General features: G+C 45.4%; 1 protein-coding gene across 1 annotated transcript in view; it reads right to left on the reverse strand.

The window, feature by feature from the left end:
- Window positions 1-20,250, reverse strand: part of LARGE1 (LARGE xylosyl- and glucuronyltransferase 1) — a 529,052-nt gene that overhangs the window by 80,675 nt on the left and 428,127 nt on the right. Inside the window, 2 exon segments of the mRNA XM_024743516.1 lie at window positions 1,382-1,507; window positions 3,345-3,457. Of these exon segments, the coding sequence (XP_024599284.1) occupies window positions 1,382-1,507; window positions 3,345-3,457 (239 nt within the window).

Genomic DNA, 20,250 nt, shown 5'->3' on the forward strand with positions numbered 1-20,250 from the left:
TGAGAAGGTGTGAACTTTGAGCTGTTCAATATTTATATTTGTGAAAGTTTGAAAACAGCTAAGGTAACCAGAATGGCTAAGCAATGGAAGAATACAAAATTCCATGTAAACTGTGACTATAAATAAGACATAATATGTACATAATGTGGATATGGACCAGAAACCAATAAGAGAAGCCTGACTTGTTCGAAAAGCAAGGTTTGGGTCCCTTTTTCCTTTTTATAACTTGCAATTATTGTTACCACATCGTCACCTGGGCATAAATTTTAAACGAAACAAACACTCTATGGATGCATGTATCTAGTTCTTCTGTTACAGCCAGAGGGCAAACACACTTGGTGCCAGACAGGCCTGGGTTCAAATCATTAATCTGTCATTTAATAGCTGAGGTCAGTTCTTCATTCTTTCAACCCTTCACGACTATAGGTAGGGAATTCTGACACACCCCTTAACTCTGGGCTCAGCCACACAGTTACTTTGGCACATAGGATGTCAGCAAAAAGGACTTGGGTTTCCTTGTGTGCCCTAGGGCTTCCTTTTCCACCTCTGCTTTGCCATGAGAACAAGCTAGACTGGCCTGCTGACAGGACACAGGAGACACTGGAGGAGAACCAAGTTGCCCTAGCCACAGCCACCCCATCTGAAGCTGACCACAGACATTTGGCTAAGCCAGTGAATATCAGACAACCATCCAGTCAACCTGTGGACTCATCAGCTAAATACATGGTTGATGATTTAAGCCCCTATTAGAATAGTTTGTTACACAGCATTATCTGTGGCAGTAGGTAATTGATACACACACCCCTTCTTCTTTGTCTATCTCCTGTCAGGCCTTACCACTGTGTTTGGTACTTAGAGACCAATGATAAAGGCTTTTCTGTCACTATCCTTTCTCCTTGCTGGCATCTCACCTCATCCACAACTATCATAGCATCTGTCATCTTTTTTTACATTTATTTCCTTACATGTTTCTCTGCTCCTCTCTGCCAAGAATGATTTGAAAGTAGAAAAGAAGTTATTCATATCCATATCTACAGCACCTGGCACAAAGGAGGCCCTCAATAAATGTTTTCATTTGAATTAAATGACTGGATTTGGGGAGCCACCACGAACCAAAACAGCCAGCAGCAGGTAGCAGGAAGAGTAACCACACACGCTGGTTCTTGTGCTGGGAGGCCTGATGCTTTCCAGAAAGCCAAAACAGGGCGGGGTGGGGGGGAACAAAACAAAGCATAAGAGCCCATTCTTTCTGCTCTTCTGCACCCTTCTCTCTGTCTCTCACCACACTGCACACAAAGCTCCGAGCCAATCATCCCCCTGAAGGGCGCTGCCCCATCCAGCTTCCCTCTGCCACTGCCCACCAGGGCCTTCCTTACCCTACCTTTAGATCAGACACGTCTCTGTAGCACTGCTCAGAGCGGGTGTGGTCTGACAGCTGCACGTTCCAGAAGCAGGGGAGCTGATACACGAGGAAGGGGTTTTGTTTGATGACAGCGTTGAAAATATCCTAGGGGATAAAAGCCAGAGATACAGTCAAAACAGTCAGATGGACTCAGCTTGTGATGCCGGCTCTTGAGGCACCGCATGTCCTGTGCAATACCTCTTGAGCCTCCGGCTCGGAGCACAGGCTCACTTGCACTGCAGGGCATTTCCCTTGCCTTTTATCTCTAGAAACCAAGCAGTCATGTTTGGATAGAGAGGGCGGAATGCCTCACACTGACTTGAAGCTCACGGGTCCTGCTGGTCTCAGTGAGCACCGTCCAGCAAAGGGGGCAGACACGGAGCGTCTTTTCCACCCGAGCCAGCATAAAATAAATGAAGTCACTTTTCCGCCCCTCTTCTCGCCTCACCGAGGAACCCTGTTGTCATCCATCCTGAGCCTCCTGGAGAGGAAACTGCGTGACGACAGGTTGCTCTCCTTATTGAGGGGTGGAGACAAATTATATATCCTGCTTCAGCAGCATTCCCTGGGGCGCTGGGCAGACTCGATGATGGATGCAACCTGGGATTCCTGCGGGCCAGGGTGCCTGTGCCCGTGCTCCGCATTTCCAAGTCCAACTCTGACTTTTCTAGGGAGGCTTTACTTCTTGCCGGCTCTTCTCCAAGCTCTTGCACCAGCCAGGCCACACATATTAACTAGCTGCTGACAGGTGGTGTCGGGAGGTGAATTATGGGCCTTCGCAGAAGGCGATGGCTGAATAAACTATCCTCATTGGACATGGACAGGCAATTGCTAGCTTTTGGGGACACATTCAAGTCATTATGACCTGACTTGAAATATGATGATGGAGGACAATTTTCCCCTCAGGTTTCAAACAGCTACCTGGGTAATTTTTAACTCCTTCATTATACCATATCTCACGTTTGAAAAAGGAAATTAGTTTCTGGCTGCTCGGGAAATACAGAATAACAACAATGCTAAAAAAAAATAGTAAACTAACACCACAGAGTTTCTTGTTTCCTCCACATTAGAAAACTTTGCAAAAATTCAACAAATCAGACAACTGAATGTTGAACAAAAACAGGGAGAGTGAGCTTGCTTTTTGGTTAAACAGGAAAGGATAAAATGCAGAGAACTCAGAGAAATCGTCTTTACGTTTCAAGATGGCCATTTATACCATGGGAAACTCATAATCTAGATGTGTGACCCTGGTAGATTCAAGGTCAAAGGCTCAGGCCTCTGTATTTCTTAGCCAACATGAGAAATGGGGTTTTAATGAATTTATGTTAATAGTTCGGTGGAGTTCATGGGCTTTTTCAGATTGCCTGTATTAAAAGCTGGTTTCACCAGCCAAGGAGGTTTGTCCCTTCTATTTAAATGCATTTCCCTTGAGGATGGGGTCATAGTATAGGATCTAAGCAAAAGGCTTTTGCTTCAAAAGTTAGATTCTATTTGCCAGAAAGGAAAATGGAATCTTGTCTGGGAAATATGCCTTGGTATTCTGGAGTCTCAGGGGGCAGGCACTAGATATTCTACACCAAGATGAAGACTGTGACCTCCTAACACACCAAATTATCATTTTACTTATGACTTTTCTTCAATAAACTATGAGCTCTCTGAGGCCAAGGACTGTGTCCTTCATTTATCTCTGTAATCCTATTTCTGAACATATTCCGTGGCACGTGCAGTGTGCAGGGCAAGTCTGCTGAACACGCACACGAACGAACAAGGGGAATGAACTAAGGGGAGCGCTGTCGTCTCAGGCTGGCAAGTACAAGGCAGATCTATCCAAGTAAGCGGTCATACAGATCTGGAAAAATAGCGCAGACTCAGCCACTTGCAAGTTTGAGACACAGCAGCAGGGTGCTCAGGAATAACCGTACCTTCTAAGCTGCCTACTTACCTGATCAGCTAAGGACGTGGAGAGCATGCCCATCAACTCCCTCTCTGCAGTCAGCCTCCACATCTGCTCCCACTTCATCTTCCGCAGCTTATCCAGAAGCAGCAGGATCACCCCTAGACAACAGTATAGGATGGAAGAGAGGGAAAAAAACGACAGTAAGAGAGACAGCCAGGCACGCCTGTCTACGTGTTTTGGAGATGAACACATCTGGATTCACCCCAGGCTCTGCCGGGTACTCAGGATGAGACGTTAAACAATCTCTCTGAAATATCCTCATTGTATGGAGAACATTAACACAGACCTCAGAAGCCGTCCCAAGGACTAAGTGAGATGGGCAAAGGAGCCCAGCACTCCCTGGAGATGGACGCTGTTGATGGCTGCCCAGCAACGTGAATGCGCCAAACGCCACTGAACTGTAACTTAAACATGGTTAAAACGGCATTTTTATGCTTATTTTACCACCAAAAAAAAAAAAGAAGCCGCCGCCTAGCACTGCACCTGACACATAGTACATCACCTGTAAGCACAGATTCTCTCTTATGTTCTTCTCCAGATATATGACAACCTACCTAGGGTTAGCTGATGGATGGTGTTTACACAACATATGCCATTTATCTTTATAGAAACAAAGCAGATCCTCTCTGACTTTATTCTGGGTATGTCTTTGCCAATTTGCTTTATACCTACTGATAAGCCATATGAGCTCGTTGCAGTATTCCTGGTTTCAACAGACTTCTTTGGTCCAACAGAATCAACACAGATGGAAACTATGGTGAAGGCTGTGCTGATGCTGGGTGTTCAAGATGGGGCTCCAAGAGCCTTTGGGTTCGTAAGATACTAATAGTCAGAGGCTGCTTCCTCCTCCTTTCCACCTTCTTTTTTTGCGGTTAGTTTTCATGGGGAGGGACCTGAATGAAGGGGGGGATTGTCTAGGAAGGGAAATTGCCATTGTATACACCTTTGTATTTTTTAAAATGTTAAAAACAACTAAATGTATTATTCAGGTAAAAATACATTAGTAAAAGTCTAAAAAGAAAAATACATTTTGGCTTAGCTGAATGGCTTAGGAGCAAATGTCTACCACCAGGTCGGTGAGAGCGTGCAGAGACAGTACAGAGCACAGAACACGAACAGCCAGGAGAATGTCCCTGCAGGCCACTGCAGTTACTTTGGTGGATGCAATTGTGGCCGTGATGGCCTCCCCAATCAATACTCCTCAGGAAGCTTAGCTCAGCAGAACAGTCTGTGCAGAAAACTCTAGGCAGCTGAAAAATGATCTTAGTTGATACCTAGTGCATTTTCTAAGATTGCCGGAAAGAAACTGATTCCCCAAATCACACATAAATGTCAACACTGAGACTTTTTTCTACTTATTCCAGTGGCACATACTTGGAGAAAAAGTATATTCACTATTCTTTAAAAAAAAAAAAATTATTTATTTATTTCTGGCTGTGGTGGCTCTTCGTTACCGCGAGCGGGCTTCTCATTGTGGTGGCTTCTCTTGCTGCGGAGCACGGGCTCTAGAGTGCAGGCTCAGTAGTTGTGGCGCACGGGCTTAGTTGCTCTGCAGCATGTGGGATCTTCCTGGACCAAGGCTCGAACCTGTGTCCCCTGCATTGGCGGGCAGATTCTTAACCACTGCACCACCAGGGAAGCCCAAAAGTATATTCACTATTTAGTGAAAGGTGTTTGTTCAGGTAGAGAGTTGAAATAAAATATATATGGTTATGGGAAGAATAGGATAATACACAGAGATCTGAACTTGTAAGTCAGAAGGGCAAATCATATTTATTGCATATCTCCCTTGTGCTTTGTTAGGTTTTTTGCACATCGATAAGGTAAATATTGTCATCCTTATTTTGCAAGTGGGGAAACTGAGGGGGGCGGGTGGGTCAGACACTTGAACAGTTCACAGTACAAGAGCAGCTCTACGAGATCCAAACTCAGATCTGCCTGACTCCAAAGCTGGTGCTTCTTCAGCTACACCACACAGACCAGAGCCCCAGCAATGCCTCTGGGGAGTTCTGTGACTCAGGCCAAGGCCTTCTCCTTTTCTGACTTTTGGTTTCTACCTGGGTAAAAGGAGGAAAATGCTACTTGCCTTGCAAACTCAGAAAACTGCCACGCCCCCTGGTGGTAGGCTGGTAAATGTTTAACCACCAGCTAGCTCTTCAGGGGAAAAACACCCCAAACCTTGATTTGTAGCGACTGCTGATTGCCACGGTGTAAATACTCTCATTGTGGCCGATTTCCAGCTACTGATGTGATGTCATCAAACAAGCAGTTGGGAAGGACTGAGCACAATTGGCCCTCCTGAGCTAGGGGGAGTTAGGTCCAGCACACCACTGAAAGTGTTCCCCAAACACGGGAGGAATTTTAGAAATAGCAAAATTCACCACAAGGGTATTATTTGATTGCTTCTTTGGGGGAGAAAGGAAAGAAAAATTGACAGCGTTACAAAACAAGAGAATATAGTGACGGATCCAAGAAAAGAGATTCCAGTCACACATATGAAAGAGAATTCCACTAAATCTTATTGCAGAAACTAATGCTAACTAGATTTAGAATTAGGGCTAGATGCTCCAATATATAGAAAAAATGAGGAATGCAGAAACTATAAACAATGACGAGAGATACTTATGCATATTTTGAAGCCTCTGGAGGCATCAATGGTAGATCTATCAGTCTCTGGAGACTGAGCTGAGAATTGATGCTTTTAAATGGTGTTAAGACTTAGCAAGTCCTAAGTGGCAGATGTGACTCCATATAGTTTGCCAGGCTAGTTGAAAAGAGGTGGGGGGGATGGTCCAGAACAGAAGGCAGAAATGTAGGGTCCTTCTCCCAGTTACCCAACCTTCTCCTTTGTGTGATTTTAATTTAACTTTTAGAAGCATGAACTATTTCAAACTAACAGAAAAGTACCAAAACTAATATGACAAATACCTACCACCCCGATTTAATAAATGTTAATATACTGCCACATTTGCTGCTCATAATAAAATGTCACAGGTAAATGAGAAGCTCCACCATCTCGCTGTAGCCCTCCCTCTCCCAAGGGTAACCAGTATCCTGGAGTGACTGGGTTTCATTTCCCTGCATGTTTTTTTCAATTTGTATTCTCTATGCATATATTAATAAACAATATATGGCATTTTCAGTATGTTTCCCAGTGCGTATTTTCTACTCTAACTTACCTTTTCACTCAATGTTATGGCTTTTAAGAGTTAACCATGTTACGGTTTCAGCATCTAGGTTATTCATTGTAATCACTTTATTCATTCCTTGTATAGCTGCCCCACAGTTTACTTGTGCATTCCGCTGCTGAAGGACATTTTGGCTGTTTCCCATGTTTCTGTTCTTATAAACAATGCTGCAATAAACATCCTAATCCCAATTCACTGGGCACACTTCCGAGCGCTCAGCTGGGGTACAGCCTCCCATGTTGTACAAGGATTGCTGTGTTGATGGTGCTATTTGTCTTGAAACATCTTGAATTGCCTCATCTTCCTTTTCTCTTACAAATTAGGCCATCACAGAGACTCATGGAGTCTACATTTAAAGTGCCTTTCACAGCTCTTCTTTTACTCACTCAGTCAACAGTTATTTGTTGAGCACCTACTATGTCTTTACTAACTGAAATTTGTTTTTTAAAAAAACTGATGGGGGTAACATTGGTTTATAACACTATATAAAATTTCATGTGTACAACATTATACGCACATAGATACAGAGAATAGAGTCGTGGTTATCAGAGGGGAAGGTGGAGAGGGTGAAATGGATAAAAGGGGTCAACTGTAGGGTGATGGACGGAAACTAAACTTTTGGTGGTGAGCACACTGCAGTGCATACAGATGTTGACATACAATGTACACACAATTCATTTTAGAGGCACCTTTTGAGTAACTCCTACAGTTCTATTCACTGGGTTAACTGGGGACTTAGCAGTTTGCAAAACATAGTCCTTGTTCTTGGGGAGCAAGGCCTAACAGGGAAGGGAGATGGGTAACCAAGAAAATGGAAAACAGTGACAGGAGATGTGTGAAGAACCGTGGGGAGCCGGGGACAGGGGAACTGATTGTGATCTGGGTGTGGAGGGACCATTAGGGAAAAGCTTCCCGAAATAACTGATGTCGAAACTGAAATCTAAAAGAGGCAGAGGGGCTTCCCTGGTGGCGCAGTGGTTGAGAGTCTGCCTGCCGATGCAGGGGACACGGGTTCGTGCCCCGGAGCGGCTGGGTCCGTGAGCCATGGCCGCTGAGCCTGCGCGTCCGGAGCCTGTGCTCCGCAGCGGGAGAGGCCACAGCAGTGAGAGGCCCGCGTACCGCAAGAAAAGAAAAGAAAAGAAAATAATAATAAATAAAAGAGGCAGAGGATCACCTGCTGAAGGTCAGGCCCGACAGACTTCTCCCTTCAGGGCTGTGAATGCCAACCAGGCAGCAGATCTTTTCTACCACATTTGAATAGCAGACCTTAAAAGGTAATGACCCATTTCCCTCTCTTCTCTCAAAAAAGACAATTAAAAAGAGGCTGCATAAAGTTGTCTAGCATGGGTGAAAACATTTGTCTTTGCTCATAAATCTACAATTAACCACAGGTTATTTGTGTAATAAATATCCCCGTATCCTCATACTGATGCAGTAGAATGAATTCCAGCAACACAGGCATTTTTGTAGCTATCACAGAAGGGAGCTGTATGTAACATGAAAACTGTGCTGGACTTGGAAACGTAAGTCCTGGGTTTGAGGCCTGATATGATCACTTATTGCAATATCTCTTTAAAAAAGTCACTGGGATCCTGAGCCCCAGTTCCTTATTTGTAATAAGGGGACAATCCCACATTAGCTCCAAGATGATTATAAGGGCTTAAAAAGTATATCTTTAAAAGCATCTGGTATATACCATGATTTATTATTTCCTATCTTGAAGTAAAGATTCTATGACATCAAAAAAAAAACAAAAACAAAAACGTACTGGGCTTCCCTGGTGGCGCAGTGGTTGAGAGTCTGCCTGCCGATGCAGGGGACACGGGTTCGTGCCCCCGTCAGGGAAGATCCCACATGCCACGGAGCGCTGGGCCCGTGAGCCACGGCCGCTGAGCCTGTGCTCCGCCAACAGGAGAGGCCACAACAGCGAGAGGCCCGCGTCCCGCAAAAAAAAAAAAAAAAAGTACTGAGTACAGTAGGAACAGTACTCAATATTGCTGACTTGAGAAATATTCATTGAGAATAAATGTCCATACCCAAAACTCCTCTATGAGCCTGAACTCACTGGTCTCTCTAAAAATCTCCTTGTGCGTGTAGAATGCACTGGACACTTAAAAGTTGTGACATATTGCCAGGTCCATATTGCTTCTTAGTCTTCTGTCAATAGTCACTTAGGGTGTCACCACCAGCATGACTAAGATGTCCCTCGGGGTTATTGCAAGTGGCCACTAAGGGATACAACCCACAGGAAGAAAAGAAATTGATGGAAAGAAAATCCATCCCAAGAACAATCACGTGAGTAAATTACGTTCTCAGGCAGCTAAGGAGTCTGTTGAACCTGTCAAATAGAATCACACGAATATGTACTTACAACAGAATCCGCCTGTTTCTTCAAAGGTTGGGAGTTTGTACCCAGACTGTACAAGAGCTACAAAACAACGTTTCCAGGGAAACATAACTCTAACTACTTATTGACCTAACTCCTACGGTGCTGGGGAGATGCCCTAATTAATGACTGTGAAGGCCTTTGGAAATATGAAGTGGTACTTAAAAGTCTGTAAATAACAGTTACGGAAACTCTACATTTCTTCATTAAGGTACCTAATTATCACGCATGAAACTTGCTTGATTCCCACTCGAATTAATACACACCATGTGCACACAGGCAATGTGGGAACAAGCTTTTTAAGCGAATCCTAGTTAAAGTGATGAAAATGGCTCCTTCTGAAATTGGACCCTTTCAAGCTGAAACAACACAGCTTTGGCTTTGGAATAAGTGCCCCCAGACAGACGTTGACACGGCTTCCCTGCTGTCAGGGGCACAGGGGTGCCAAAAAGCTTGACTCTGGCCTTTGCTGCTGCGCGATCTGCCCTTTCCATACTTGCCGCTGGGGTCTGGGAGCATGGCGCGAGCCCTTCGCCCTGGAGGCCAGCACTCTGCACAGAGGCAGCATGCCTTGAATTTGAAAGGCGCTCCCAACGGAGCTGGCTGGGATGCGTGGGGCTCACACAGCCTTACCTTCTCCTGCTGTGCTGGGTGGGAGCTTAAGAGACCCAACACTAAATAAATAAATGAATAAATAAATTAAAAATCAAAGGCTTCTCCTGTGAACATCTGGTCCAGAGGAAGGGCGTTGTTTCATCTGTGGATCAGAGGACAATGTTTTTTTTCCCCAAACTGAATATGGAGTAACATCTCGGTAGCCAATATGGCAGGGAAAGGAAGCTGGATGTGGATGTGGAGAGAGAAAAATAATGCTTTTTTAAAAAAATGAGCCAGATATTGATTTTTACCAATGCGACTGTAAAAGGGAGAACAGACTAAAAATGGTGACAATGCTGATGACTGTCACCTACTATTTATTAAGCAACTGCTGTATCCTGAAGACAAGGTGCCTAACCTAGATGACCTCTGACTCGTACGACAAGCCTGCTAGGTCGATGGAGTTATCCCCATTTTTGAGATGAAGAAACTAAGGCTCGCACTTAGCTAGTGAGTGGCAAAATTAGTCTCACTCTCAGACCTGTGGTCTTTCAGCCACGCCATGCTGCCTCCTGGTGTGCGTGTGTGTCTGTGTACACGCCCATAGTAAATATGGCGAGACTTTGCTGAATCGGTGGCCTAAAACAAAAAGCAAGTCAGGGAGCTCCTGGAGGAACAGTAATGTGAATGTTTGGGGAACTCTGTGAAGACCACAGGCCAGAACCAGACTACATGTGTCAGAACCTGGGAGAGAGCAAGCGTACAAGGCCAGGAGAGGCAGGGTGGCCCTGTGTGACTGAAGCTGCTCACACAGGAGGGTTCTAACCAGGTATACGGGACCATGGGGTGCAGTCAAGAAACATTTAAATCAGCACACCGTTCCAGAGCTAACTTATATCAACTCTCCCTCCCACATGGCACAGAAATCCTCTTCTTTCTGCATCTGAGTCCACAACCTCGCGGCCTGTGTTGGACCACCTCTTGCAGGCCAGGAGAACGCCTTAAAACCCTTTCAGCGAATGGACAACCTTAAGCTCATGTTATGAAAACCTGCTGTTTAAGAGGAGGTTCTACCATTGTCTTCTTTCTTTCTTTCTTTCCACGGAGCCAGTTTTCATCCTTCAGCCAAGCTAAAGAATACGGCTAGAACTGACCTGGTCAATTCTGATCACGCGCTTCCTTAATTCAGAAGAAGAAACTGAGGTCCAAAGTGGCTCCCTGATGTCTTCAGACCAGTTCAGAGCAGGTTTCAGATTAAACCTTTTATTCCTCAAGGCAGTGTTTTCCATGGCCTTCTGCAGGATGCTAATAGGTGTTGTGGGAAGCAGGTAGTTAGCTGTGTTAAATAAGTTTGGTAGATAGTGGGTTAAATAAAGTTAAACAGTGTTGGTTTTAGCAGTGTGCATATGGCGAATCTCAGAGGTGGTTACCACATCCAACATCTTCTAGACTTATTTACCAGGACCTCTTCCCCGCGCCCCTGCTCTCCCCCAGGAAGCTGGTAGAATATTGCTTTTCCCTTCACTTCCACCTGCATTTTCTCAGCTCTCCACCTGCACTGTAAGGGCTGATACACGAAAATGAAGATTTATTCTTTGGTCCTTTAGCATTTCTTGTGGCTTCATTGGCTTGAACCAGAGAAACAAAACTTTAAGTGGGCACTGAGTGGTTGGCTACACAGGAGGCTCTGGGGAAGATGCCGGCCCTCATCGTGGAAATGTTTATGACAATGACCCACATAATTTCGACTTTCCTCTCTTCTGCTTTGAAGCACTAGAGTTCTCTTCTCATGCATGATGACCCAATACAAGGTGAGTTTATTAAAATTCACCTACTTTAAAATCCCCTGATTTTACCTAGGACTCACTTTTGATCATAAAGAGCGAAAGTAGAACCTTTTAATTTATAAGTTTTTTTTTTTCTCAAAAGCTCTTTATCAGAGAGAGAAGATGGAAATCCTTCCACCTGAAGCCTTCCCTGACTTTGCTGGGATTTCTGAAAGTGTGGATAGATGTAGTATAAAGGGCTGCTCAGACCTTATAAAAGGCTGGTCACTCACTCACTCATTAATTCATTCAATACACGTCCATCAAGCGACTTCTACATGTCAGGCACTAGGTACACAGAAATGGAAAACACAGTGGTCCCTGCTCTGAAGCATCTGGAGGTGCTGTGGGCACTGAGATAGAAAGGTGTGTTCTGGGCAAGCAAGGCTGGTTCCTTTAAAAGGAGGTGGGTTCAGATCTCATGTCATGGGGAGCGGTCCTTTAAGAAAACAGAATTGTACCATATCTCTCCCTCTCACTGAACAGAACTGTGATAGGACTGAGAACATAAAGGCTTTGGTGGCTGGCAAATGCTTTTTAGCCAAGATTTTTATAAGTAAACTTTTTACTGAAGCATAATATACATTCAGAAAAGTACACAGATCCTAAGTACACAACGTGATGAACTTTCACAAAGTGAAATCGCCATTGTAATTAGAACCTGGACCAAGAGACAGAACATCACGAACAGACCAGAATCCCCCTCATATGCACACATACACCCACTGTCCTGCCATTATCCTGAATTCTTACACCACAGTTCAGTGTTATCAGGTTCTGAATTATATATAAATCAAATCATACAGTATTCACCCTTCTTATTACTGGCCTTTCGGCTCAGTGTTATTTCTGGGAAGCCCCTGTGCATTACTGCACGCTGCTGTAGTCTGTTCCTTTAATTCTGTATCATTACCTACACGATGAATATATCTCACCCTAGTTATCCAGTACCTTGCTGACGGACACGTGGGATGCTTCCAGCTTTGAAAGCCGTTGTAAACATTCTTGAACACGTCTTTTGGCGTCATTTGTAGGCATTTCTGTTGAGTGCAAACCTATTGTAGTTAAGGTAGTTATTAAAGACTCTCCAGCCTGTCTCTTTCAGTTTGAAGAAAGTATTTTATGGATCTGTGTAGGGGAAAAATATAGAGTGTCCAAGGTGTTGATCTTAAAACGACCACTGAACAAAAGGGAGCATGTTTTGATGCTCAGAAAAGCCAGAGGTAGATGCAAGAGCCGAGCACAGCGCCACAGAGCTTGCCTGGGGGCCCACAGCCCCACGCGCTTTCTATCAGGTACTGAAAAATAACTACTCCCTGAACAGAAGTCCGATCTGCTGCCTGGCTTGTTGGAACGGAGATTTTAATTTTTAACAAATCATGAGCCTTCATCTCCCTACCGGCCTGGCTAGATGCTTCACTGCACAGGGTGATGTTTCATTTGCTCACCAAGAAGGGAGAGACGGCTCGGATAGCCAGCCGGGCAGTGCGGACCAGGTGCACGTGCGCTAGAGCCTGACTGAGCGCCGAGCTAATGGACTGTGGAAGGGCAAGCAGCATTCCTGCCGTTTCCAACTTAAACAAAGTGAACCCACACGGAAGGGCACGCTACGTATCTTTTCATCATTCAATCGTTCACGTACACGAGGAACAAGCAGGTGCTGAAAGAACAGGAGGTACGCAGGGGAGGTATGCAGAGCTCACGGCCATCACAGACGGAACTGCCTGGGATCCCTGGTGGCAGATTCCCCGTCGGAAGCACCGCGACAGACTGGAGGGTGGGAGGAAGGAGGGTGCCGTCCTCCCTGCGCACTCTCGAGTCTGTGCAGTGTTTCCAGCGGGGCCTGTCTCCCCTCCCCTGCAGCTTCCTCTGGGCACGGCTCTAGTTCTCACTGGTGTCTGGCAGCATCACTTCTTCTTTGTATCTTACTATGGGCTGAACTGTGCACCCCTCTCCCCCAATTCATATGTTGGAGTCCTAACCCCCACCCAGGACCTCAGGATGTGACTATATTTGGAGGTAGGGTCTTTAAAGAGGTGTTAACTTAAAATGAGGTCATTGGAGGTTCCTAATCGAGTAGGACCAGCATCCTTATAAGAAGGGGAAACCTGGGCAGACAGGTACAGAGGGACGGCCATGTGCAAACACAGGGACGAGACAGCCATCTCACGAGGAAAGGCCAGAGGCCTCAGAAGGAACCAACCCTTGATCTTGGACTTTCAGCCTCCAAAATGGTAAGAAGATAAATTCCTGCCGTCTCAGCCACCCAGTTCGTGGTCCTTAGCTATGGCGGCCTTAGGAAACTAACACGTATCTCTTGGCCCAGAGCTGGTAACAGCTGCCGCTTCTGCCGGTCTCTGGTGCCTCAGCCTCCTTGCCGACACCTTCAGGGCTCTCTGTCCATCTCATAAACAGTCCCTTCATTAAAATACCTTGAATTACCTGATAAGATGATGGGATCCTGACTAGTGACATGTATGTTATTTCGTTTAATCCCGACTGCCTCTGTGAAATTGGGATGGTTACGCTTCTTTTACACGTAAGGAAACTGAGGTTGTACAGTTCATGAGCGGCAGAGTTGAGGTCTCCATCGAGGTCTTTCTGACTCCAATGGCAGTGTGGCTGATCCTGCAGGCTTGCAGCAGGCTGAAAGAAGGGGCTGTCTCTGTGAATCAGAGGCCCATGCAGTAGGAAGGACCCCTGGACATCATCTAGGGCAAGCTCTTCATCTTCCATAAATGCAGAGACCAGGACTCAGAGAAGTGAGCTGAAGGTCCTAAGGTCGGGATGCTTATGCAAATGGCAGAATAAGGACTTGAACGTAAGTGTCTGGACTCCAGCTTTGATACTTTTTGTTGCTCCCTTAACTAGCTTGAGAATGATAGCAAGAAGAGAGTCACTTCCCAAGTCCCATATTTGGATTACATGGGGATCTGACCACAGAGATTAAAGGTCCCAGCATCAATCCACATGTCAGCTCCATGCTTACTAGCTGCATGACCTTGGTTAAGTGATCTAATTGCTGCTTTACGGTTCAGTGTACTCTCCTGTAAAGTAGGTATAAATCATAACTCATAGGACTGTGATACGGATTAAAAAAGATAAAGTAGACCGCTCAGCACAGTGACTAACACGAAGGCTAGTTTCAATTAAATAAGTGCTACTGTTATTACCTGGGGCAGATTTTTTTAAAACCCAAACTAAGCTCCTATTCACCTGTAGGCACTGAATCCACCACTCATAAGCTGACCAAAAATAAATGATGAGGGCTTCCCTGGTGGCGCAGTGGTTGAGAGTCTGCCTGCCAATGCAGGGGACACGGGTTCAAGCCCTGGTCTGGGAAGATCCCACGTGCCACGGAGCAGCTGGGCCCGTGAGCTACAAATACTGAGCTCTGCGCGTCTGGAGCCTGTGCTCCGCAGCAAGAGAGGCCGCGACAGTGAGAGGCCCGCGCACCGCGATGAAGAGTGGCCCCCGCTTGCCACAACTAGAGAAAGCCCTCGCACAGAAACGAAGACCCAACACAGCCAAAAATAAATAAATGAATAAATAAATTAAAAAAAAAAAAATAAATGATGACACTGACAGCTAACAAAGCTGGCAGCAGCCCACTACTAGGTACCTGCCAGGCCCCAGGCAGGGGCCCTAGGTACTGTGTTAGGGATGCCCATCACCTCTATTCCTTAAAACATCCCAGAAATACTAAGTAACTAAGAAGCTAATAAGTAAGAAGCCAAACACAGTTTCATCTGGCTCCCAAGCCCATGCATTTTCTAATACCGTTGTTGATAAGATGAAGTAGGACGTGACTAGTACAGGTAATCAGATGCAGAAAAGCGCTACGTAACCCAGTCTACGACCGCGACGTCAAGATGCAGTGAGTGTAGATACGTACAGGTGGCCCTGTATCTCACGTCCTCTGTACCCACAGTTTCCAACACCATCTATAGCACACAGTTACTGAAGTGAATTCTTTCCTGGGAGTTGGATCTCAATAAGCAAGTGTCCAGAGCAGAGGAGGGGCTGAGATAGCTCTTCTATTCATGCAAATCCCTATCGTACCAAAGCCGACTTCAAGGGGACATTTCAATGGGGTGAGTAGGCAGTTCTGTCTCCTTGTTTCCTAGAACAACCATAGTTCTAGAGAAGGCTTTGGATTTGGTCGAGTGCTGGCCCTGTAGTGCTGTAAAGACTTGGAGGCCCGAGATGAAGATTAATTCTGGATCCATTACTTATTTTCTATAGAACCTGGGGCCCGTGTGCGAATGTCTGTAGACTTCTCTTTCCTAGCCCGTAAAATGGTTATGGTGATATTACATTTTTTTTTTCCCACTCAATCGATACCTGTTGAGAGTCTCCTACATACCAGAACCCATTCTGAAAGCAGAAATCCTTATCCTCGTGGAGGCTTTACACGAATAGAAGATAGACAATAAGCAAAGTAAGTAGGTTAAACATACAGATGATATATGATGATAATGATAGAGCACAGAAAGGCAGGAAGACTCAGGTGGGGGACCTGTTGAAATTTTCAATGGGTGGTTGGCGAAGGCTTCTCTGAGAAGGGGATGTTATTTAAGCAAAGACCTGCGGGAGGCGAGGGAGCATGCCACGCTGATAATGGGGCAAGAACTCCGGCAGAATCAGCTGCAAGTGCAAAGGCCCTGAGCGAGCTGATATGCTGCAGAACGGTGAGGAGTGCCTACCTCTTGGGTTGCTGTGAATGTTAAACAAGTAAGTAATCCATTTGAAGTATCACATTCATGACAACTGCTCAATAAATGTTAGCTAGCACTATTAACATTATTCCCGTGGGCACACAAAGGGCCCTATCTACTAGAAAGTGAATCTGGCAGGCAAGGAGGCCGTGGTAACCCTTTGGGGTCTGAACCTTCACGGATGAATGTGCTCTCTGCTCTCTGCCAGCCTGATGTGGCAAACCCACAGGCTGCCCCGTTCATGGGAGAGGATTTCCTCCAAATTGGATTAGTGGGGCGTGCACTGCGTGCTGGGGAAAGAGAAGGGAGAACTAAACCCAGCTTTTTTGTGGTGTCAATCATTTTAAAGAATGTGCAAAATGATCCCCGGTTCAAGCTTTTGGGCAAGAGTAATCAGTGTCCTTCCCTTGATGACTTTTCCAGTAACACAGAAAGAAGGAAGGGGGTGGGGGAAAGTGGAACCAAGCCCTTTATCCTTTTAAGGAGCTCTTTAATGCAGGGTGAGATGTCTCCCCAGAAACAAATTTCTGCTTCTGTTAAGTGGGGGAGGGGAAGCGTGGTGAGAGCTGTACCTGTCAGCAATTGTTCCGGGGGACTCTTAGGAATCACGATAACCAAAGAGGATCCCAGATGGATGGACTCCGTATTGGGAGGGTGGGGATCGGAAAATAAAGGAATTTGCTGGCCTCCTGGTGTTGGCTTTTAGGGGCATGCAGTCATCCTAAGCTATGCTTACTTTTTTTTTCCCCAGCCCTCTTATAACTGGATCTCTTATGAACAATTATGAAACTCTTTAAAATCATGGAATTATACTTTAAAAACCAACCAACCAACCAACCAAACTCACAGAAAAGGAGATCAGGTTTGTGGTTACCAGAGGTGTGGGATATGGGGAGGGGGCATTGGATAAAAACCAACCAACCAACCAACCAAACTCATAGAAAAGGAGATCAGGTTTGTGGTTACCAGAGGTGTGGGATATGGGGAGGGGGCATTGGATGAAGGTGGTCAGAAGATACAAACTTCCAGTTTTAAGATACTTAAGTGCTAGGGGTGTAATATACAAGATAAATATTGCTAACACTGCTGTATGTTACATGCGAAACTTAAGAGAGTAAATCCTAGGAGTTCTCCTCACAAGGAAAAATAGTTTTTTCTTTTTCTTTTGTATCTAAGTGAGAGGATGATGTTCACTAAACTCACTGTGGTGATCACTTCATGACGCACGTACGTCAAATCACGACGCTCTACACCTTAAACTTATACAGCGCTGTATGTCAATTATAACCCTGGAAGAAAAAAATCATGAAATTCTGAGCTCTAACTGAGCTAAATATGATTTGCTCTTTCTCCCTCTTGCCTCCATTTACCCCCTACCCTCTCCGCCCCTTGTCCTTCCCAGCCTTCTCTTTGGATGCCTTCCTGGACCCTGCAGCACAGCTGGCCACGTGTCTCTTCTCCACCCACAAGCTATTCTCTTAACACTAATCATCTTGCTGCTCGGGGTCTCCTCTTGAGTTCTCCAGGGCAGGAGAACCCATCCCTATGGCAGGCCTGGCAGACAGACCCAGAGAATGCTTACAACTGAGCTGATAAATTAATGAATGAGTTTAGAAATAAGACAGAGGACCTGCCCAGAGGTACCTAACAGAAGTTCAATTAATTAACCTGCTGAATGGCTAATTGGAAAAAGGGCTTTGAAACACACAAATTAACTGGTTAAGAACAGAGATCCTAGAGGCTCTGTACAGTGCAGTTAGCTCGTCCAGCACGGGTGGAGCCAGGACAAATCAGGCCAGGAAGTCAAAACACTGTTCTTGTGTTAAATGACTGTCCACCTCCCAATCATAGCCAGAAGTGTCATAAACTTTGCATCAGGAAGTTCTCTCTGGCCCATCTCCTTAGCCCACTTGCTAACTTTGGGCCAAAGCAGAGGGTTCTGCAAAGAGCTAGGGTCTGAAGTCAGACAGACTTGGGACTGAATCTGGTCTCTGACGCTTCCTGGCTGTGTGACACTGGGACTGACACTTAACTTCTCTGTTCTAATCTGTGAAATGGAGGCAATGATACAGTTCTTTTCTCCAGAGGCACGTTTCCCTTGGGGAATATTCTACCCTGTGCAGAATTACTCCTGTGGATTTTTCCCTCAAATACAAGCCTTTTACTTTAATTATACAAAGATTTTGAGATACCTCTTGGTGATAATTCCAAAAAAGGGAGGAAATAGGGGAGTAGTGTGGTAAGATAAAGCAGTAGAAGGTGCTGGAACGGCCATACTCCACAGTCCAGAGCCATCTGGAGTATCCCATCTGTGTGTTGACGGGGCCATGAGGGGCCAGAGAGAGGGGCGAGGAGATGTTGTAGCGATAAATACCTCTCTAGGAAATACTGAATGGTAAGTGAAGGCTACTGGGAGTCCCTTTTGCCCTAGCCATCTAAGTCACAGTTGGAACAGAATTAGGAATGTGTCCCTTGATGTCCTACAATCATATGAACATTTGGAGAGAGGATCAGACATGGGTAGGCAAAGCAAAGCACAGTAATAAAGTTTATTGAAATGCAAGGGGGGGTCCTGTAAAATTAGTATTGATCGAGGAATGATAAATAGGAATTAATCTTACACTAGTCATTATTACTAATTAGTAATGTACAAAAGATCACTGATGTTCTCAGCTAGAGGCTGTCTTTACCACTGTGTTACAGAACAAAATCCAAACTCCAAAGCATCCCATCACGGCCCAGGAAGCTCTTGCCTGATTCCCAGTCTCACCTCAAGCTTCTCCTGCCCCTCACCCCGCAGTCAGTTCCAAAACAAGGCAAGCCCGTGCCCCCACTGGGGCTGCTGGGTTCTTGTTTCCAGGCCAGGCCCATGGCCAGCTCCAGTGCACCCTTCGGGTCTCAGCTAAAACATCCCCTCCTCGGGCTTCCCTGGTGGCGCAGTGGTTGGGAGTCCGCCTGCCGATGCAGGGGACATGGGTTCGTTACCCGGTCCGGGAAGATCCCACATGCCGCAGAGCGGCTGGGCCCGTGAGCCGTGGCCGCTGAGCCTGCGCTCCGCAACGGGAGAGGCCACAACAGTGAGAGGCCCGCGTACCACAAAAAAAACAAAAACAAAAACATCTCCTCCTCAAGAGAGGTCTGCTCCTGATATCCTCAACCACAGAATCCTGGTTAATTACTTTAGGGAGTGATCACACCTGTAACTCCTTTCTTTGCTCCCTCCCTCCCTTTCTCCCTCATAGGTGCGGAGGAAAGATTTTAACAGATCACATACATACATTAGTTCCATTCCTTTCCCCTTTATCTTTGGAGACGTCTCTCTCCAGTTAAAAGCAGTACTAGAATCAAAGAAAAATGAAAAAAAAAAAAAAAAAGCAGGACTAGATCTCATGCAATTTTGTCCTTTCAGTGCCTAGAAATCATATCTGCATAACAACTAAGTTGGGTGAAAGTAACCAATAATTATTGAGCATCTATATTAGTTCTAGATCATTGGGTTCTGTGCTCTGTTTACAATAGCTTATTTAATCCTCACAACAGCCTGTTAAGGACATCTTCTTATTCTCATTTTCCTGCTGTGGAAAGCTAGGTGGCACAGGCAAGATCCTGATCCAAGTCTGGATTCCCCAAATTATGTTCCTTCTGCTAAGCTGCAAGCTTTCACTGGTAATCTTTTTCTTAAAGGGCCAGACTACATATTTTTGGACCTGTGAGCCAATAAGTCTCTGTTGCAACTACTCAACTTCTGCCAGTTTTAGCCCCAACGTAGCCATAGACCAAACAAAAATGAATGGTGTGGCTGTGTGTCAATCAATCTTCATTACTGGATGCTGAAATCTGAATTTCATATTTTTATGTGCCACAAAACATACTTGTCTTTTGATTTCTCTTCTCAGTTGTTAAAAAATGTGAAAACCATTCCTCTCTTGAGACAAACAAAAGCAGGTGGTGGGTAAATCTGGCATGAACCAACCCCTGCTGTAAACAGTTAAACATTCCTTAGGAAGATATGAAATCGACTCTGAATGAGATTAAGGGTTAAATGTTTCCTCAGTATACGTACTGCTGCTGCAACTTGATGCTAGGCTTTTCCTGAAGACAGGAGTCATGTTTTCTACTGCTTTTGTTGTCCCCTTGAGCAGAGCTGACATAAGCCTGCCTGCACTGCGCTGGGCA

The sequence above is a fragment of the Neophocaena asiaeorientalis genome, unplaced genomic scaffold (assembly GCF_003031525.2).
Source record: "Neophocaena asiaeorientalis asiaeorientalis breed wild unplaced genomic scaffold, Neophocaena_asiaeorientalis_V1.1 scaffold332, whole genome shotgun sequence".
Taxonomy (NCBI): Eukaryota; Metazoa; Chordata; class Mammalia; order Artiodactyla; family Phocoenidae; genus Neophocaena; species Neophocaena asiaeorientalis.